The sequence below is a fragment of the Aspergillus aculeatus genome, assembly GCF_001890905.1.
Source record: "Aspergillus aculeatus ATCC 16872 unplaced genomic scaffold ASPACscaffold_3, whole genome shotgun sequence".
Classification (NCBI taxonomy): Eukaryota; Fungi; Ascomycota; class Eurotiomycetes; order Eurotiales; family Aspergillaceae; genus Aspergillus; species Aspergillus aculeatus.
The window spans coordinates 1,256,648-1,277,268 of NW_017962978.1; the positions used below are offsets into that span (position 1 = coordinate 1,256,648).

At 53.5% G+C, this 20,621-nt stretch overlaps 7 protein-coding genes across 7 annotated transcripts; 5 read left to right on the forward strand and 2 right to left on the reverse strand.

Moving 5' to 3' along the window:
* Positions 1-345: 345 nt before the first annotated feature.
* Positions 346-1,732, reverse strand: ASPACDRAFT_1886008 (autophagy protein 5; the record flags this gene model as incomplete). The annotated part of the gene is made up of 4 exons (XM_020198408.1): positions 1,662-1,732; positions 1,399-1,587; positions 881-1,328; positions 346-779 (listed from the first exon to the last, which is right to left on the reverse strand). Exons 2-4 carry the CDS (start codon positions 1,546-1,548, stop codon positions 346-348), a joined length of 1,032 nt encoding a protein of 343 aa, XP_020059317.1. The 5' UTR covers positions 1,549-1,587; positions 1,662-1,732.
* Positions 1,733-7,957: 6,225 nt separating this feature from the next.
* Positions 7,958-8,251, forward strand: ASPACDRAFT_40295 (uncharacterized protein; the record flags this gene model as incomplete). The annotated part of the gene is made up of 2 exons (XM_020200731.1): positions 7,958-7,986; positions 8,041-8,251. The coding sequence occupies 2 exons, from the start codon at positions 7,958-7,960 to the stop codon at positions 8,249-8,251; spliced, it is 240 nt and encodes a 79-aa protein (XP_020059318.1).
* Positions 8,252-8,436: 185 nt separating this feature from the next.
* ASPACDRAFT_23252 (alpha/beta hydrolase) lies at positions 8,437-9,729 on the reverse strand (the record flags this gene model as incomplete). Its single annotated transcript, XM_020199180.1, has 2 exons — positions 8,437-9,268; positions 9,323-9,729. 2 exons carry the CDS (start codon positions 9,727-9,729, stop codon positions 8,437-8,439), a joined length of 1,239 nt encoding a protein of 412 aa, XP_020059319.1.
* A 2,372-nt stretch (positions 9,730-12,101) lies between these two features.
* ASPACDRAFT_23767 (glycoside hydrolase family 7 protein) lies at positions 12,102-13,570 on the forward strand (the record flags this gene model as incomplete). The annotated part of the gene is made up of 3 exons (XM_020199224.1): positions 12,102-12,317; positions 12,374-12,760; positions 12,821-13,570. 3 exons carry the CDS (start codon positions 12,102-12,104, stop codon positions 13,568-13,570), a joined length of 1,353 nt encoding a protein of 450 aa, XP_020059320.1.
* A 948-nt stretch (positions 13,571-14,518) lies between these two features.
* Positions 14,519-16,110, forward strand: ASPACDRAFT_113549 (WD40 repeat domain-containing protein). Its single transcript, XM_020195728.1, has 2 exons — positions 14,519-14,928; positions 15,040-16,110. The coding sequence occupies exons 1-2, from the start codon at positions 14,570-14,572 to the stop codon at positions 15,935-15,937; spliced, it is 1,257 nt and encodes a 418-aa protein (XP_020059321.1). The 5' UTR covers positions 14,519-14,569; the 3' UTR covers positions 15,938-16,110.
* A 762-nt stretch (positions 16,111-16,872) lies between these two features.
* On the forward strand, positions 16,873-18,323 carry ASPACDRAFT_113551 (maleylacetate reductase). The gene is made up of 2 exons (XM_020195729.1): positions 16,873-17,609; positions 17,685-18,323. Exons 1-2 carry the CDS (start codon positions 17,084-17,086, stop codon positions 18,230-18,232), a joined length of 1,074 nt encoding a protein of 357 aa, XP_020059322.1. The 5' UTR covers positions 16,873-17,083; the 3' UTR covers positions 18,233-18,323.
* Positions 18,324-18,348: 25 nt separating this feature from the next.
* ASPACDRAFT_113552 (2-(3-amino-3-carboxypropyl)histidine synthase subunit 1/2) lies at positions 18,349-20,604 on the forward strand. Its single transcript, XM_020195730.1, has one exon. The coding sequence runs from the start codon at positions 18,611-18,613 to the stop codon at positions 20,282-20,284; it is 1,674 nt and encodes a 557-aa protein (XP_020059323.1). The 5' UTR covers positions 18,349-18,610; the 3' UTR covers positions 20,285-20,604.
* Positions 20,605-20,621: the final 17 nt, after the last annotated feature.

Below are 20,621 nucleotides of genomic sequence, written 5' to 3' on the forward strand. Positions count from 1 at the left end.
TGAACGGTGCAGTACCGAAAGTCGAACGTCACCGGGTTCGACTACGCATACAGATTCCTACGTCGGCACTTTTACATCATTCAAGAACAGATCCTTGAGATCTCTCGCTAAGATCGTGACTCCGACAAGCTTCACTGTATCTAGTGGACCTTCATCGATTGACAACGACCGAGGACGAACAGGAAGATTCCAACGCTATTGATGAGGATGACAAGCTCGTTGGAGCATTCGATATTTGAAGGCCTTCTCCCAAAGCATCGCTAGCCGAAGAGGCAAAGCAAACTTCCCCCAAAGACGCCGACGCCCCTTTACCCCCTTGTCCCCTGCCCCCCAACACAACGCAACCTACCCCATCATCCTCACAACAACATAGACCCACCCATCGCCATACGCCGAACACCGCACCAGCTCCTCCACCGGCGCCGCCATCGGCACCGCCGCCCCATGGAGCACCGGCTTCGCCAGCACGGGCGTCCTGCGACTCGGAAACAGATTCGGCAGCAGCGCATGCAGCGCCGACCCGATCGTCTGGATCTGCGGCGTTCCCCGTGCGGCGGCCAGCATCGACTGACTCGCCGCGATACTCATGGTCGACGCGGCCGCGGACGATGCCGACGACGGGGCGATCACCGGCGGGATGGGCGACTGGACCACCTTCAACGAGGGGGAGTCGGAGTCCGGGGGCAACGGCAGGAAGAAGCGGACGGGGACGTTGCGGAAGGGTTGGTTGGGCGGCGGGAGGAGGATGTTGGATATCCGTTGAAAGGAGGGGAGGTCCACTATTCTCCATCTTAGTTCTTCTGTCCAGGTACAGGTTACATATATCAAATGCAATCAGATTGTCTCAAGAAGAAATTCGGGGAAGAAAGGGCAAGCATACCATCTCTCACCGCCGTCCACAGCCCAGCGGAATCCTCCTTCGACAGCGCCATGATCCCCTTCGCCGTACCGTTGCGCAGGAAATCCGCCTCCTTGACGCTGTTGATGAACGCGTCGTGCATGACCATCCCGTCGGCGTCGAGCCGCACCAGCTCCTCGTCGGGCCAGTCGCTGAAATGCACGGTCAGTCGCCAGGGGAGGGGGTCTTCGTCAGTGGCGGAGGGGGAACCACCACCACCACCACCACCATCACCACCCTTCGAGGCCGGGTCGGCGCCCGCGTAGAGGTCATACAGGAGTCCGATGGGGTAGTGCCATTTCAGGGGGACGCCCTCGAAGGAGAACCAGCCTTCATGCGGGCGTGAGGTAGGATGAATCAGGGAAGATGCAAAAAAGTCCCGTAGTCGGGGGAGAAGAGAGGGGAGGTATGCGAGGCGCGGGTGGGAGATCTGTTGGGCTCTTGGTTAGCGTCTTTATCCGTGGTCCGGACAGAAAAAGGATATCCTGGAGGAGAAGTACAAGATATGGGTCTGTCTGGTCAAAGGTCCGGCTTTCGGACGGGGCCAGGGTGATGTGCAGCGGCAGTTTGCCGCTCCAGACGGCTTTCTGGATACTGCTGAGTGATGATGATGATGATGATGCTGAGGATGTTGATGCTTTGGAATCCATGCTTGGTGTGTATGTATCGCGCGCTTCGGCTTTTCGGATCTACGGAAATGTGTTAGCCAGTTGTTTACTTGGGTTTAAGATGTAATAGGACTTAGATTTTCTTGGAAGTATACCTAGATATTGATGATTCATCCAAACCAAGAGGCCGTACGGGACTACAGCGCCCAATCGACTAACAAAGGTGTTTTACCCCGCAGAGTCGACGCATGGCCGTTCAGCAGATGCTGGCGATGATTCGAGCTAGAGCAAGGCCTTGCCCTAAGAGATCCAAGTCTATTGATTTGCACAGCTATTGAAAAACATGTAGCCTCGTGTAGATAGAGGAGAGAGTGATGGTGGAGGTGTTGCGATAAGTTCAACTTACCAACAAGGATTAGGCGCCACGTGAGGGGCTGGGTGCCTGAGGCAGAAGTTGCCTGCCATACTAAGTATACTCTCAGCTAAAACTACAACAATCAACTTAAGTCATGACTCTGTAGTCGATCCATTACTTTGTCGGCTCTTCACATTGATTCTCTGATCTCTCACTTTATCACGATAGCTATCTTCCGGCATTCTCAAATGCCCTCATAGCAGCCAGCCACTTTTGAGTCTCCCACAAAGGCATGCATGATAGCAGCATCCACGGTGTCACGAGCCTCCAGGTTTACAAACCAGCTCGGAGAGACTACTGCTTAGGGGCCTTGTTGTTCCCAGCACGATATCTTGCAGAATACAAGATAGGTCACAAGAGAGTCCAACTATAGTGCGTCATGCTCGTGCTATATTCGCCATCACAAGCCTCCAGAGCCCAGAGCCCAGACCCGTGGCCTCGAGCCAGACCACCCCTCCACCGCAACAACAACAACCATAATGGTGACCAGAGCAGTAGAACTGTTGCCCGCGGTTCTCTTCATCCCACACAACCTCTCGTACACAACTCCGGCTCGTAAGAGAAGTCCATCAAAAGCAGTGATTAGATCCAGCCCGATAACTGGAGCGATCCGCAGAGGATCGACGTCTCGCGACGATGCCTTGCTTTGGGTGTCTACCATTCAGATTTAGGAATTGAGAACACTCTGCATGCTTCTGCAGCGCATGCAGCGGATATCCATGGGGTAAAAGAACGGGCTGCATGCATCCACAGCCCAGATTCCGCAAGATAAACCTGTTGCTGGAGGTGTGCATTGGGTCGGTTGCATACACCCATCTCCAGCCTTCAGGCCTGCATCCGAGGATAGCCGACTGACGACATGAATGGCATAATCAAAGGCTAGCTCTGAGGGGCAAGCCCCTTCTTGATTTGGAGCGAAGCTCTGCAAACGAGTCAGACAGTCTTTGGCCTTATACTGGGAAGGACAAGAGCTACGCCAACCCTCCCGTTGCCTTATCAGTTGCCTTGCATTGTTTTACGGGCTCCACCCTTTTAACTGTAATCTTCTAGTAAGGTGTTGCTCGTCGGCTCCGATCATGTGGGCACAAGCATTCTAGATTTATGATTCAAATGTGGGGCATAGATAGGGATCTACGCGTGTGGTTTGAGTCACTACAGGCTTCTTGGCTTCGGCCTCGCAGTGTATGATTATCTTAATGGTCAAATGCCGGAATTGTGGACGTGCGGACGTTGACAGCTTTGTTATCCTGCAATCGGGCTAAGTTCCTTCAATCGGGTGGACTTCGACAACTGAATGCATGCTTGTCTTTGGATGACAAATGGATCTCCTGCCTTGGCTTGCAGCCTGCTTGAACCCACCCGCGAACATGGATCACGCGCCTTGAAATGTCGAAACGATCAGGTGAGCGCCCATGCCTTATCTCATGAGTCTCCACGATCAGGAACCCTTGATGAAACGGCAAAAAACCGTTATCACATTCTGGGTATCTCACACGAGAAGCGTGGGGTTGAGCCAGCTATGCTGCACTCGAGACCCACTGGCTCATCAGACGAGCCTACTGCGCATTCCGAGTCACTGGCAGCATCGGAAGCCTGCAGATATCACATCGATGTCATCAAGTGCATTTCTCAATCAGTTGTCCAGCACATGCTGCCCATCGTACCATGGGTTTCTGCAGACCGCATCACGCACCAGCCCAGAATCACAATGCCCCCCAGCATGTTGGACTGGCATTCAGTCGAGAGAGCCCATCATTGCTGCATTGCATTTGCATGGATGATCCCGTGTCGCATGCTAGCAATGCTTTCTGTAGACCCGATAAGTCTGATATGGCGTACGTGTGCTGACAGTTGAGACATGCGCTAGCGTAGCGCCATCGAGGTTCACTCTTGAGATTGTAATTCTGGGCCTAGCGAACAATGGCCAGGTATGCCGGGCTGGCAATACATGTTTCATAGCTTTCAAGGGTCGGGCATTAGCGCATTCGTCCATTGTGACTCCGTCCTAAGACGGTAAGAAGAAGCGAAAGTGTTTCGCGCTCGTGAATAAGCAGATGTGATGCACTAAAAAGCAAGCCCCGCCGTTCGTGGAGAATCGTAAGGGTGTATGTACGTATTCAAGGCCGTTAGCTCCACTTGAGGGTCGTCACGAACCATTCAAGGGTCCAGGGGTTGGCTGGTGAAAGGTAGTGGTCAGGGCTAGATAATTCTCAGCCGGATGAACCGGCAAGTCATCACGTATTCGACATTCTTTAAACAGGAAGCGATACGAAGTCGACGTGATATCGGAAGTCGGACCTCTTCGCTTGGAGATGTCTGTGTAACGTGTCTAAGCCTCCCCAACATTAGCAGAGGCTGAGTACTCATTCTTCGCTCTTGAGAACCTTGTTCATTAAGGGGGGTGCTGGTGGCTAGTCGGACACTCGGAGGTTGAAGGGGCCGCGGCTCGGGAAATAACTTATTTGTCTCCTACAAATGAGACCTGTTTGTAGGTTCAGAAAAAGGGAGGTAAATCATTGCCTAAAGTGTATGCCGTGGGTGCATGCCTGACGGGAAAAGGAGAAGATGCAAAGGGCGGAAAGGGAGCAACAAAAATCAGATACGGAGTACTCCGTGCAAATATTCAAAAACAGCCGTCTTAGACCTGCATGCACTTGAAGAACTCATCAGCGTTGGCGTCATCTCGTTCCTGTCGGTTGACGTAAAGGCCTTTGCGCGGCTGTTTCATCTACCCTGCTGCGCATGTAGGCGGGAGTGACGACTGCTTGTCATGGTCATTTGGTGGCGGTTGAAAGGGGCCGCGTGAAAAAGGAACGAAAAAGGCCAAGACAGGATGCTTTTTGCGGATTGAAAAAGCAAAAGCGTGATGTATATGGGAGAGAAATGCAGGAGAAATAATCATCCTCCCGAAGTCCGGCCACGCCGTTTCATACGCTTTCATTTGGACAAGATCGACGAGGGGCGGTCCTAGAGCCGACAAGCGCCAGAGTTGGTGTTATGAGTGCTGATTTGAGTTGACTGATAATCGAGTTCTCAACTCCAAGAGCCACGCAATGGATACAGCCCCTGGCAAGCAGTCGCTCCTTACCGTTGAAGGTCCATACGTTGCTTTCGGCACGGCAGCTGCCATTCTCCGGCTCGGTTCGTAACATGGCAGCGTTAACTCCGTACACGCGAGATGGTCTGAGTGATTTACAGCATCGCCAAGCTCGCAGACCTTTTTTTTTGGAAGTCTTCAGCTGGCTTGGACTAATCGTAGAATCCTCAAGCTTCCCTCGATCACCCTCACAGCAGATAGTAGCTGGTATTATCTCTCAATTTCACCGAGTGAAAAACACACATGAATTCAAGGTTTAGTTAGGCTGGTGGGGACCGCCAGATTCCTGCCAAGGAAAGCTCAGACCGCATGATTATGATGTTGGTGGATCATCGCTAAGAGAGATAAGGTTGCCAGAGCTTAGGCCAAGCATGCCTTGCAAGGGAAAGCAATCCACTTGATGCAGATACTAATCTCGATTAGACAGACAAGGCGTACGGTTATGGCCTTGTAAGAAAGGCAGCACAGGGGTATTATTGTCTGCGTCCAGTTCTTTCTAGGCAGGGGAATCGTCGAACTTGGTAACAAAGACCATGAGCTTGTTTAGTTTCGGGTTCAGGAAAGCAACCCGCTTCAAGGGCAAGCAATGCATCGATAAATCTCTCGGAGCTGCGTCCGAGATAGTCAATATCCCCGCGTTATGGTTCTCGCAGAGCACGGAGACTATTGATTCCGACACCTGCCCGCGGAGAAAGCAGCAAGGGGGTGACCGTAAACGGAGCGGGCGTATTCAGGGGGAGGGTGCGAGATGAACAAGTGAAACACAAAAGAAAACAAAAAACACCAGGAGTAAGTTAGAAAGCCTGTTGCAAGCCCCTTTCGGCTCCCGTACCCGAAAGCCCTGAGTTTACTCAATTTTTGTGCTGTGCACTAGCATAAATAAAGCCTTTGCGACGCGAACCCAGCGTTGTGGTAACTCCATGCTAAGGAGGCAGCCAGGCTCGGGTCCACTTCCGTCGATCGCTGCCGTTCACCAATAAGGTACAATGAGCTCTGTCCATTGGTGCAGGGTTCAGCTCGTGAGAAATCCATAGTTCGCCATTATTTGCTGTAGTCATATCGGGCGCCGGGATTTGCGGCCAATTATAGAACTGCCAATTGCTTTTTTGCGGTCCACCTCAGCTCATTTCTCGCGTGATCCGTCGTAGAAATCCCCTTTTTGACCACCAGAATGGAATGAGGAGCCGTACTTTGAGGCGTACACGCACTGTCCGGCGGCAGCAAGCTAGGGTAGAACGAGGCTTAGCTTTGAAGACTCCCATTCCGGCGCAGCACAATCAATCGTGAAATTTCAGGAGCAACGCTTTGCCAGGGTCGTGATGTCAGCATGACTGGATTCCTTGACGAGGAGGAATGCAGAGAAAAAAAAAATCGGCAAGATCAAAGGTGATCAGTAGCCAAGACAGAAGACAGATAGTTCCGAATTTTCAGCCGACCGAAGAGAGGGCAAAGCTGAGAGTAACCAAGTCACAAAAACGGCGTAGGTTTTGCTCGTCGATGTTCTCTAACCTACAGGCATTGCGGCAGAAGTTAGTTTAACTGCGCCTGCACCCTGATTCATTGTCATCTGCCAAGTCGTGCCAAATGTACGTACGTACATACTTGTAGCCAATGCAATGATACCGTTATTATGTCGGAGGCACAGGGGCCGTTAGCTTACGACGTAGCTAATCGTGGCTGAATAAGGTTAAGGCCGAAAACAAGGTAGGAGTAAGGTGGGAGATGCAGCAGCGTGAGAGAGTCAGGGCCAAAAGGACTGACGTTGCCATCCCCTGGGGCAGTGCGTGATTACTCTGATGGGATCGACCCCGTTTTGACCGTATCGGTGGGTCACAGCCGATTCGCAGAGATCTCAATCCCTGGTCCCTTCTCACTTAGGTGCAAATCGTGTGATCCCTGGTCTAAGACCGCACTCGAGACCATGACATTGATAGTATCTGCCTCAGTACGGAGCGGTCCTTGGCTCCACAAGGCCTAGATCCATGACACAACTTTCTCAAGCGGGGTGCGAGGATCGCATGTCGAGGTTTCAGCCCTTCCGGACCCCCTGCCCGGATGTCTTTGACAGCCAATAACAAGCGTCGTTGACTGGCCGTCATGACCAGCATAGCATCTGAGTATGCATGCTGAATGATCATTCACTCCCTCATTCGGTTCATGTGTCCGATATGCGCCATGCTGACGACCGTTCATAGGTTCCCCGGAGTACGCCTATCGAGCTCAGCCATGCAGAATCCGACTCATGCGTCTATCCTCCCTAAGCTGACTCGGTAATCATTTCCCTAGACGCTGGGGACAACCCGAGCTCTCCCTGTTTTACTTCGTCTGGTTGGACGCAGCAGCTCGACAGATCTCGATCGAAAACTTTAGCTACCATTCGTGGCACATAGGGAGCGACACAAACGGTAACTCCGGGCCCTTCCTTGAACTCCCAGGCCGTTCAAAACCGGTTTGCCTTGCTCGTGGTGAAATCACAAGTCGGTTGCAAGAGACGAACCGAAGATCTGTATCTTCCTATGTCACACAAGTTACGTTGCAAGGCCTCCTCTTTCCATCTTCACGCGACTTTTGTGGCTGTAATCTCACCACTTTCGGTCCCGGGCCGTTGTATCCCAGTTTGCGTCAAAGCCATCCTGGTCTATTTTTGTTTCACATTCTCTGTTTCACTCGTCAGCGTCAGTAAAGCTTGATGCTTGGTGGTAGTCTCGTCGGGTATATAAAGGCAGATTTCAACCGTCCTTGCTTGATATCGTCAGCATCAGCAAACCCCACAGACCTACCTCTACCGCAACACTTATAGCCACACATCACAGTTCATTGACTGGACAATTTTCCTCGCCTTGAGTGCCTGCAAACTATTCCAAGATATCCTTATGCTGCGGTCTTCCATATCTCACATCTGTTACCGCCGAGATCAACCCTGTATCAAACCATCAGCAATGTCTTCCGAACACAAGCAAACACAAAAGTTAGTCATTCATGTCACTCTTGTTGCTCTGCCCATGCTGACAGCTGTCAATAGAACTGGCAACGGAGTCAGCAACAGTCTCAGCGCTGATAATCTGCGCCGCATTCCGGATGGCACCAGCGGAGGTATAGTGGAGCGCTTCACGCAGTCCCCAGCAGCGGATGAGCCATACTTTGCGCGAGCACGAATGCATGATCGCTCCGAGCACGCGTCACGGCTCTCGAGCCAGCTCGAAGCGACAGAAAAGATTCTGGGGAAACGATAGAGATGCTTGATCGCAGGTCACAGTATGATGCGAATATTTGAAACGTGAGAAAGTATGAATAGCAGGAAGATTTGTCTATGTACAGAGTCTATTAGAGATCTTGTTCATCGCAGGGCGCTGCCGAACAGCATATATCGGGAAGATGAGAGAGACATGTCGGGGTCATCATAATAGGGCCATTCCTCTCAGATATTTCCATTTGTCGAAGCATTGAGCTGCAGAAATTCCATCATGTATTGAGCCACATCATCGTACTTTGTGCTTGGAAACTCATGGCCCGCATCGTATGACTTAAAGCTCGCGAGGCCTTGTAGTGCTGCAGTGGCATCGGGCACGAGATCGTCTTTCACAATGACTGCGTCGTGCTCACCATACATGATGAGAACCTTGTCATGGGGAAGACCGGGAATCGCATCCGAGCCGGCCTTCTTCCCCGCGGCAAGCCAGTCTCCCAGCTGCTTCCATACTTTCAGTTGGCGCTGCTGCAGAATGGGCCCAAAACGCATGCTGGACATGAAAGCATGCACAAAACCGGGATGCTCATCCACCTGCCACTTGACTGTGCTGGGGACATTCACATGTGGGTAAGCCCGAGACAATCGCTGCACCTCCGTCGCACCTTGATTGGGAAGTTCTTCGACCAACGCATCTTCTGCGCTGAGCTTCTTGTTCGCAGGCTTGGATGTCAACGGACCTGCGCGTAGGCGACGGCGGACGAAGAACTTCAGTAGTTTCTCTGGTATCCAGTCGTGCGAGTAGAGAAGCTGAGATTGGAAGCTGATCCGAGAATCACGAATCAAACCAGCAGGCGCAAGGAGAACCAGCGAGGAAATAGCCTGAGGATGGAAAGCCGCAAAATTCGCCGCGATACCGCCGCCGAGTGAGTAGCCGACCAGGCAGAGATCCCCAGGCTTCTTGAAGATAGGCGACGAGTTGATGGCAGACCAAATCTGTCGATTCCACAACGTGCCGTCCTGTGGCAGATCCGAGGGACAATCGGAATAGCCTCTTCCGAAACTAGAGGCTCCTGTTAGTAATCCTTATTGTGGCGCCGTTCGGCAGTTCACCTACAGATCGAAAAGCATTACACGGCACCCTCGATCGACCAGGGCATGGGCTAACCCGCCTAATGCAATACAAGGGGTCGTAATGCCGTGGATCAGAAGGACCCTGGGGCCATCCTCCGGGCCCCACTCATATACACGCATTGAGCCACCAAAGCTGGTGGGAACATCCCGGGCCCCGGGAAGAACATCGATAGGCAGAGGAGTTTCACGGTTTTCCGCATCCGACAAGGCCTTAACCTTGTCCAGAGGGGAACGATAGACATTCCCCTCCGGCTGAGAGTCCGATAGAAACGAGCGCAGGATAAAAGCCGCAGTCAACGAGGCCCCTGTCGCGGCCAGGAGGGGAAGTTGACTGCGGTGGCTTGCCAAGAAATCGGAGAGTGAGTCGACGGTCTGATTGTACCAAGCCATGTCTCTTGTCTATGAATGATGTCTATGATATAATGCAAAACTACAAGAAAGAAGAATGCAAGGGGTGGCTAAAAGTGAATAAAGAAATGCAGGCTGAATAGAATGGAAATCGAGCAACAACAAGAAGGTAAGAAGTTGGCAGACATCAAGGATGTGGTGGATGGTGGATGTTAACCACTTGTTGACCTCGAGCTGACTATTCCTCTTCGGGCCAAAGGATTGTCACCGGGACTCCGATAAGAGATAAGCCAAGTCATGTGCCATCCACAGCCGAGGCTTCTTCCACCGGCATCAAACAGCAGTCAATGTCCCTTCATGATCATTAGAGCAGACAAGTCTCTACGGAATACTCAATCAGGCTATCTTGAGAAGAAGAAGCAGTAGTCTTTGTTCTTACCTGAAAGATGTCATGCGAGATATCTTCTCGTTAGTATTCGTCGACTCACACATCATCGATAATATTTATCCTCATACCGAAGCGTAGGTATCCTAGCCAAGAAACATCTAGAGGCTGAATCGGACGACAGGGATGGCTCAATGCCGAGAAATCACCAAATAACTCCAGGCAGTCATAACTTAGGAAAGAAGAAAATCATGTGGAGGATAGATACCCGGACCGACAATATTATTTCAGCACCCCAGTCCCGAGAATATCCATGCACAGTACCATGAGGGTACACCATCCTAGTCAACATGTGAGGTATCAACATTCGCCAAGGCCTTCTTTCTGTCCATGCGCGTGGGTAAGACCAATTCGCCAAGGTTTAAAAGTCATGAGATCCGAGGGCTCTGTGCATGAGGATGTACACCAGCTTGGCAACACGCACAGCAACAGGCAACAAAGACATTGCCGAAGAAGCGCTCCCCATAGAGAATAAGACCAGTCAGCAGCAGCCTCAACAAATTCCCGTCTCGACAAAAACGCGGAGATTACCTCCGTGTACTCCTGAAAAGGGCATTCCCGGCTAAATGGAGATAACTACCCACTTGAACTGGACAGCCGTTAGACGGCTTCTAGCCATAACCGGGAAGCGATCTGCAAGGTACAGCGCCATGGCTTATGCCGGCTCCATCAGACGATGAACTCAGTAGCACCCCTACCTTTTGGCTTGATATACCGAGAAAAATATGTCCTTCTGCCTCGAAACTCCCCCACATTCGCTGCTGTCAAAAATGAGCTTTGAATGAGATCAGGAAATGAAGGGATGAAAGCGGCTACAGAAACAAGTTGTTGTCTGCTGGTTCTCCGACATAGAGCGATGTATCATACCGCCATGAAACATCAAAGTGTCTGAGATGCCAACCCGCAGCCGCCCCTCTTGTCTATTGTGGGGAAACCTTGAAGCGAGTTAAGTGAGATGAGGTGGAATGAGGAGGGGTCCAATTAGAATCGATGCTCCTATCGGCTTTGATCGGAGCCAAAGGCGCCCCCCGTTCAGCCACCTGCAAGACGGATGCTATGCTCAAGCCAGAGGTCGAGGTCATTGATGGAATCTAGTTCCCCGCACTCCGACGATTGACAAGGTCAAAGTGAATCCTGAACATATTGAATTAATTAATTAGGGTCACCGATGCATGAGGGACCGGTCGACGCCCAACCAACGCCACATCTGCCACATCTGCCACATCGCCGTTCGCATAATGATTAATCGAACATCAACCCAATCATTTTGATGACAACCAGGATACAATTGAGACAGTCACCTCGACTCATAGTCCTGCTATCGAGCCATTACAACTTACCTCAGATTGAAGCTTTCTACTTATGTTTCACGGGAAACAAAAACGATCGCTTCTTTCAGTAGAGTGCTGTGCTCAAAGTGAAACTAACCTGAGACTAAACCCGCTCCAGAGACGAAGAATCAGGGTATCAATCTTTCTGGCATGACACTCCGCACCCGATGCGGCCTGAACAGCTAGCCAGCTTGTATAGCAGGATCGAACTCGCAGAACCAGGACATTGCAGGTGACTGAAATAGCTCGGAGTAATCTCCGGCATTGCAATCTTGAAACCCTGTGGATCAAGAAGCCCAGGACTAAGTCAATTGAATTCATCAGCACACGGTACTTGCCGCCTTGGATCCACTTTCCGGACATGGCGAGGCGCTCACTGCCTTTCTATGGGACGGAGGTAGTTCTTGCTGCACGAAATAGGAAAGCAACTATATTCCGAAACATTCTCTCGACGGTATAGCGGTCCGTTGTACCGTTGCGAGACAGATTTGGCATTCAGTACCATTCAAGGACGATGGCTTCGAGCGATCAATAGAGGTATAAAGGGCAAGAAGTTTCCAGTCAAGTCAGTCCAACATCTCTGCAGGACAGACAATCAAGCACAAACAACAACCGACTCAGCGAAGTATCCAAGAACAATGTATCAACGCGCCTTGCTCTTCTCTGCGCTCTGGAGCGCCGCTCGCGCTCAACAGGCCGGAACCTCGACTGCTGAGACTCATCCTGCTTTGACCTGGCAGAAGTGTACTGCTGCTGGCAGCTGCACAGAGCAGAGTGCTTCCGTGGTCATTGATTCCAATTGGCGCTGGGTTCACTCTGTGGAGGGCTACACAAACTGCTACACTGGGAACACTGTAAGTCGTGTGAAAGCACCCGCTCTGTTGCAGCAATTGACTGACACGCTCCGCAGTGGGATGCCACTTTGTGCCCCGATGATGAGACCTGTGCTTCGAACTGTGCTCTGGATGGCGCCGACTATGAAGGCACCTACGGAGTCACCACCAGCGGTGATGCGTTGACGCTCAAGTTCGTCACCGGGTCCAATGTCGGCTCGCGTCTCTACCTCATGGACACCAGCGATGAGAAGTATCAGACATTCGACCTCTTGGACGCCGAGTTTACCTTCGATGTCGACGTGTCCAATCTCCCTTGTGGACTGAACGGAGCCTTGTACTTCACCGCCATGGACGCCGACGGTGGAGTGTCCCGATTCCCGGCCAACAAAGCCGGTGCCAAATACGGAACAGGATACTGCGATTCCCAGTGCCCGCGGGATCTGAAATTCATTGACGGACAGGTCAGTATTAGTTACCCACTGGACTACCACCTCAAACCGAGCTGACGTTAGATAAACCAGGCAAACGTGGAAGGTTGGACCCCCTCGACCAGCAACTCCAACTCCGGGGTCGGCAACCACGGCTCCTGCTGCCCGGAGATGGACATCTGGGAAGCGAACAAGATCTCAACTGCATTCACTCCGCACCCCTGCGACTCAGTCACCCAGGTAATGTGCGAGGGCGACGCCTGCGGCGGAACCTACTCCTCCAGCCGTTACGCGGGCACCTGCGACCCGGACGGCTGCGACTTCAACACCTACCGCATGGGCAACAAGACCTTCTTCGGCCCCGGGAAGACCGTCGACTCTAACTCGAAGATGACGGTCGTCACCCAATTTATCAAGGGCAGCTCCGGCTCCCTGTCCGAGATCCGCCGCTACTACGTGCAGAACGGCATCGTGATTGCCAACGCCGCGTCCGACATCAGTGGCGTCTCCGGCAACTCGATCACCTCCGACTTCTGCACGGCCCAGAAGACGGCCTTTGGGGACGAGGACATCTTCGGCGACCACGATGGCCTCACCAAGATGGGCGACGCCCTGTCATCCATGGTCCTCATCATGAGCTTGTGGGATGACTCCTACTCCAGCATGGAGTGGCTGGATAGCCACTACCCCACCAACGCGACGGTGACCGACCCCGGTGTTGCCCGCGGCACTTGCGAGACCGGCGAGGGTGACCCCAAGACGGTTGAGGCGGCGCACCCCGACGCTTCCGTCACCTTCTCCAACATCAAGTTCGGCCCGATCAACTCGACCTTCAGCGCTTAGATGGCGGACTCGTTGAGTCGAGTGTCGAGGGAGCTCCGCGGCGAACACATCAGGGCCGGCTCCTGATGTGAGGAAAAACAGTCCTACTTCTGGCCGACGAGATTGCCGCCCAGTACATGGCCAATTTTACATCTTCTTTTCGGCTTCTCCGTTCGTTTTCTGTTTTCTGTTCTTCCATGACTTTTCTGAATTTGATCTTCCCTTGGATTCTGTATATACATCAATGGAAAAAGAATTATCCCGGGTATAAGACCAAGGCCAAGTCGAATCAAAGCGTCTAGCAGGAGGGTTTCGGGCAGGAACCTTGCTCAGAAGATCATCATAGTCCGCATCCTGTCACGATAACTCACAGTAGTCTGCTTGCGAAATGACTATTATTTTGATATGTGCGGCAGGATGACATGAATACTCAAAACGGAGCCCAAATTTTAATTGAACTTCTCTCTTTGACTCGAATTTGTATGATTGTCTGTACTGTTGGGGGCTTGGTCATACTGGATTAGAAGTGTGGACTGGGGACAATGGCGTAGACTGACCGGTCAGTTGGCACTATCAGAAGCAATTAAATCCGTGATTCACAATAGAGCTCTTTACCCATTCGAGCCTGGGCTGCTAGTCTCTTGGAGTTAGTGAATATCAATCCAACCTGTTGACTCCTATAGAGCGTTGCCTTGAAGTCAGAGACTGGACTAGAAGCGAATACACTTACCCAGAAGCAAGAAGCTGTCTCGATACCTAACGTCTTGTCCCGTGCCAATGCGCCTGCATCAACACGAAGGCGGCGGTTGCGCGCGATAAGCGGCTTATCAGCCGTCAAGCTACCGGAAGATTGACCGGAAGATCGGTCGGCCCGCCCCCATCAAAAGTCGGAGCTTGCGGCCGGCACCAGAGACAAATCTACTTGGAGGTAGCTCTTTGAAAAAGTCATAAAAGAAAGTCTATACGAGTGGGATAAATCAGGTCCATTGCCTCAATTGCCGACCCGTCCGCACAAAAAAAATGTTCGACACGGTCTGTACCTTGCCGCTGTCGGCGGATCTGTTCTCGCAGGCCATCCACCCAAATGAACCCATCGTCTCCGTTGGTCTTGCTACGGGCCATGTCCAGACCTACCGACTCCCCTCCGAGGAGGCGGACAGCGATGATGACGGGGCCTCGACGTCTTCGTCCCGCAACGGCAAGGGTCACATCGACACCGTGTGGAGCACGAGACGACACAAGGGCAGCTGCCGGTGCTTGACTTTTGCGCTGGACGGCGAGACCTTGTACTCCGCTGGCACGGACGGGTTGGTCAAGGCCGCGAAGGCGGATACCGGAGTGGTGACGAACAAGATCGCGGTCCCCACGTTAAAGGATGGGTAAGTGATCTTTTTTCACATGCCAATTGGGACAATCCGTGTCTCATGAGGCCAATTGATGCTCAATTGTCAGCGCAAGTGCTAACGCAAGGCTTTGGGGCCAAAATTCAGATCCGTCGACGCCCCCACCATTGTACACGCTCTTTCCCCCCAAACCCTCCTCCTTGCCACCGACTCCAGCGCCCTTCACCTCTACGACCTCCGCACTCCGTTCTCCAAGGTCTCCGCCAAGCCGCAACAAACGCACCACCCCCACGACGACTACGTTTCCTCGCTCACCCCGCTCCCCGCGTCCGATACCAGTACCTCTGGGTTCAGCAAGCAATGGGTGACTACGGGTGGCACCACGCTGGCCGTGACGGATCTCCGTCGGGGCGTGCTCGTGCGCAGTGAGGATCAGGAGGAGGAGCTGATCAGCTCGGTGTACATCGGCGGGCTGGCCACGAGCGGGACGAGCCGCGGCGAGAAAGTGGTGGTGGGTGGCTCCAACGGCGTGCTGACGCTGTGGGAGAAGGGTGCCTGGGACGATCAGGACGAGCGCATCTACGTCCAGCCCCGCACCGGTGGCGCCGACTCGCTGGAGACGCTGACGGTCGTGCCGGAGGAGCTTGGCAAGGGGAAGATGGTCGCCGTGGGTATGGGTGGCGGCGCGGTCAAGTTCGTCCGGATCGGCAACAACAAGGTCATCTCGGAGGTCGTGCACGACGAGACGGAAGGCGTGATCGGCTTGGGATTCGACGTCGAAGGGCGCATGGTCAGTGGTGGCGGTCAGGTGGTCAAGGTCTGGCATGAGGCGGTCGGGTCCAGCGGCGCTAATGGATCCCACCTGGGCGACAAGCGCATGTACGGCGACAGTGATGATAGCGATGATGATGACGTTGACAGTGATGCGGGATCCGGCGATGATAGCGAAGAAGAGAGACCCCGCGCGGTGCAGCAGAAGAAGCGCAAGAAGGGCAAGGGAGCCAAGGGAGGACAGCAGATCATGGCCTTTGCCGATATGGACTAAGTGATACCCCCGCCGACCAAAAAGATGGTACTGTATGGTGACATCGAGTGGACAAATAAAATATAGTGATGCTCGCCTCAATGACCCCAAGATGGTCGTGAGGATGTTATAGCAGAAAGACCAAGTATACAACGCTTTAAATATGAATTAAGCTATCTTTCCAAGGGTCTACGCCGCTTATCGGTTGACTCGGCTAGGATCAGACCTAGCTAGTCCTTTAGCTTCATAAGCGCTACTCTTAGCGTGTGCCCGATACTAACGACCGCCCGCACTGCCGCATCCGGGAAAGAAGAAAGGCAGAACATACGGTACATTAGCAACGTTTGCCTTTCTGCTGGTTCACGCGGTGTCAGAGATGGATGACCCATTGGGGAGAAGGGTTTACAAGTATGGTGTCCCCAACTTGGCAGTGGTGATGTGAGTGTATACACTGAATAGACATTCGACATTCGGACTGGTGAAGAATGATGAAGCAGCTGTGAGGGAAGACTGCAGTGGGCGCAGATTAGCGGCAGCGATACTGTCTTGTCAATTCACTGGATCGTGGCTACGGTTGTTGCTCCTCAGATGCGTATAGTCTAAGCGTCAGTGCTTGACATTGAGGATGTCTGCAGTGCACCGTCTGTCTGGCGCGACCTGCCACGGGATAATTCCTTGCCGATATCGGCAATCCATCGTTTGTCTTGTTCATCCCTTTCCTCTAGTGTATAGGCATGGATTGGTTGTAAGAAGGGTAAACAACAGTTGCAGTACTGACAGTTGCATGTCTGGTTGATGTTGATGTAGCAGTCAACAAGATAACCAATTCTCTCGAGAAATGGTAGAGTATGGGGTCGTAGTCGGAGTCGATAGCGGGCGAATTGCCGAAGCCCTCCACCTTCGGCGCGGGTGCGACCCACGGCAAAAGCCTTTGCCTTAGCCGCCCCAATGGCTTCGTGACGTTGACGACGGAAGTGGTGGGGTGTGGGGGAAATACCTTTATTATTCATGATGATCAAGCTTCGGATAACTCCCTGAGACTCGGATCCAGGCACATCTTAGACTATTTATATCTATCAGAATCACCCCGAACCCTCTAATCTCTTCCCCGCTATCTTGCAATCCCGATAAACCTGCGCACCATCCACCTCCAAACTTCCACTCACAATGGATGCTTTCGAATACAACTCCAACCCCGGCCGTGTCATCTTCGGCAGCGGCACGCTCCAGAAGCTCCCGGATGAGGTTGCCCGGTTAAATGTGAAGGCCCCCTTGGTGCTTTCGACCCCCCACCAAGTCAGCCAAGCCGAGAGCGTCAAGGCCGTCCTCAACGGCCAGATCGCGGGCATCTTCACCGAGGCCACCATGCACACCCCGACCCACATCACTGACCAGGCACTGGAATACGCGAACGCGCAGGGCGCGGATGCCGTCATCTCCGTCGGCGGTGGTAGCACCATCGGCCTCGGAAAGGCCATCAGCATCCGCACCGGACTGCCGCACATCTGCATTCCGACGACCTACGCCGGCAGTGAGATGACCCCGATCCTGGGCGAGACCGCCGACGGTCTGAAGAAGACTCGCTCCGATCCCAAGATCCTGCCGGGCACGGTCATCTACGATGTGGACCTGACCATGACCCTGCCTGCCGCCATGAGTGCCACGAGTGGTGTGAATGCCATTGCGCACGCTGGTGGGTTTCCAATCTTTTCAGCCCCCAAATTGATTTTGAGAATCTGGATGCTGATTTAGAACTGCGACGCGACAGTGGAGGCGCTTTACGCTCGGAACACCAACCCCGTCATCAACCTGATGGCCCTGGAAGGTACCCGTGCGCTGGCCTCCGCCCTGCCTGAGATCGTGGAGAACCCCAGCTCCTCATCGGCGCGGTCGTCCGCCCTCTACGGCGCCTGGCTGTGTGGTACGTGCCTGGGCAGCGTTGGCATGGCCATCCATCACAAGCTCTGTCACACCCTGGGCGGGAGCTTCAACTTGCCCCATGCGGAGACCCACACCGCGGTCCTACCGCACGCCATCTCGTACAATGCGCCTAAGATCCCCGAGGCCATGAAGAAGCTGGCCGAGGCCCTTCCGGAGAGCAACGGGGACGCCATCCACGGCCTCAATGTGTTGCTGTCCAAGCTCAAGGTCAAGCGCGGTCTCAAGGATTTCGGGATGAAGGAGGAGGATATCGACAAGGCTGCGGACATCGCGGTCAGCAACCCCTACTGGAACCCGCGCGAGATCGAGCGGGAGCCCATTCGTGAGCTGATCCGGCGGGTGTGGGCTGGTGAGCCGGCCCGGGCGGATTTGTAGATGGATAGGGTATCTTTCTGTATATATTTATTATTGTAAGAGAATTAAGGGTAGGCATGAGACGGCCATTGAACCCAGGTTCTATCTATGCAATTATGGTTAACTGTAAAAAAGTTGTGGTGAGCATGGTTTGTTGCTTTAATTCTACTTAGTATGTATGGCACCACAACCAAGTAATCCTCCTGAGTGCGATTGGCTCCCCTGCGGATGGCGGGGTGAAGGTGGGGTGGAAATCCGTTGGATTTTCCTCGCAGTCAAAAATTCCGCCCGATTTCCCTCCCCACCACCTTCATCAACACCATTCTCAATTGCCAGCCCTGGGCTGCTCACGATTCTGCAAAACTTTGCTCTACAATACCTCTCACCAAGGCTAACGATATGGAGGCAGCCCCCGTCCTCTCCACTCCGGATGATCGCATCCTGGAATCCACCGACCCGGTTGCGTCTCAGGAACCGAATCGCACGCTCTCCGATGAGGAGCTCTCGATTACCTATGACATCGAACGCACACTGAAAGAGATCCGCCAGGCACGGTATAAGCGCATTGCGCTCCAATTTCCAGATGAGATGCTTCCTGATGCTCCCCGGGTGTTTCAACTCCTCAGCCGCGGCCTGGACGTGACCGATGCCCCCCCTCAACCACCCAGCAACGAGCAAAGCAGCACCGACGGTGCCGAGCAGCTAGCGGACTCGGTTGGCCAGCTCAATGTCGATGCGACTCCCGCGCCTGCCCCGAAACTATATATTCTGGCGGATACCTCCTACGGTACATGCTGCGTGGACGAGGTGGCCGCGGAGCATGTGGATGCGGACGTCGTCGTGCACTACGGCCGGTCGTGTCTGTCCCGGACAGCCAGGCTGCCGGTCATCTACGTTTTCACACAAAAGCCTCTGCCTCTCGAGCCCGTGGTTCGCGCATTCAAGGAGACCTACCCTGACCCTGAAACCAAGGTCATTCTGGCGGCCGATGTGACCTACTCGAACCATGTCCCGACCGTCTACTCGCGTCTCGTCGAGGAGGGCTATACCAACCTGTTCGCCACGGATATCGTCCACAACCCTTCCTCTGCTATTCCCAACCGCACCGTCCCGGACACCGTCCTAGAGACCCCGCAGTCACTCTCTGACTGGCAACTCTTCCACATTTCCGACCCACCCACGGCTTTACTCCTGACCCTTGCGTCTCGCGTCGCCGCGATCCATATCTATCCCACCGATGACGTGACAAAGGAGATTGTGAAGCCGTTACCCGCGTCCACGGCGGCTGCCCTGCGTCGCCGGTATGCCATTTTGACCTCTCTCAACACCGTGCCCATCTTTGGTATCCTCGTCAACACGCTGAGCGTGAAGAACTACCTCCACATTGTGGAGCATGTGCGTGATCGGATCGCGGCCGCCGGAAAGAAGAGCTACTTGTTTGTGGTGGGCAAGCTCAACGCGGCCAAGGTGGCCAACTTCAGCGAGATCGGCGGTTGGGTGGTCATCGGATGCTGGGAAAGCTCCCTGGTCGACAGCAAGGATTTCTGGAAGCCAGTGATTACTCCATCGGAGCTGGAGCTCACGCTCCAGGGCGATACGGAGCGGGTGTGGACTGGAGCCTGGCGGAGTGACTTCCAGAGCGTCCTTGACCAATCCAAGGAAGAGGCGGAGAATGCGGACCCCGCGGCGGACGAGGATGGGGAGATGTCGGAGCCCGAGTCCGCACCACCGGAATTCGACCTGCGCACCGGTCGGTATGTCTCGCACTCCCGGCCCATGCGGAATGCTGCACCCCGCGTTTCCGCTTCCTCAGCAGAGGAGGCCGTATCGGCCGCTAGTGGGCCGTCGGCCGCGCGCGCTTTAGCCAGGCGAGCCAAGGGCGATATTGCCATGATCGGCGGGACATTCTCCCCAGGGGCGGAATTCCTGCAATCCCAGCGGACGTGGAAAGGTCTGGGAAGTGATTTTGACATTCAATACGAGGAAGATGCGCCGGATAGCACGCTGGTGGTGGAAGGGCGCAAGGGAATCGCAAGGGGGTATACTGTGGGCGAGGATGGTGATCGACACTAGGATAGATGATAGACTTCTTGTGCCCTGGGCGGTGCACCCAAATCAAGTTTCCTTGTTGTTGACTGATTGTTGAACTGGGCCGGTAGATAATGCGGATCTGACTGGTCAAGCGTGCTTTCATGCCTTATTGCTCCTAGCGGCCCAAAAAGAGATGTTGGGTGAGGTAAGTTGCAAGTTGACTAACTAGTCAAAGTCAGGTACGGAGTACCGGTAGTCTAGTTGATGAAGATTCAATAAAGGCGGGAGAGTTCAATCACTACTGAAAGAACCATGCTGAGGGAACAATAGTTTCCCTGTCCCTTTTAAGGCTTTTCTTTTCCTCACCCTCCTTTCATCC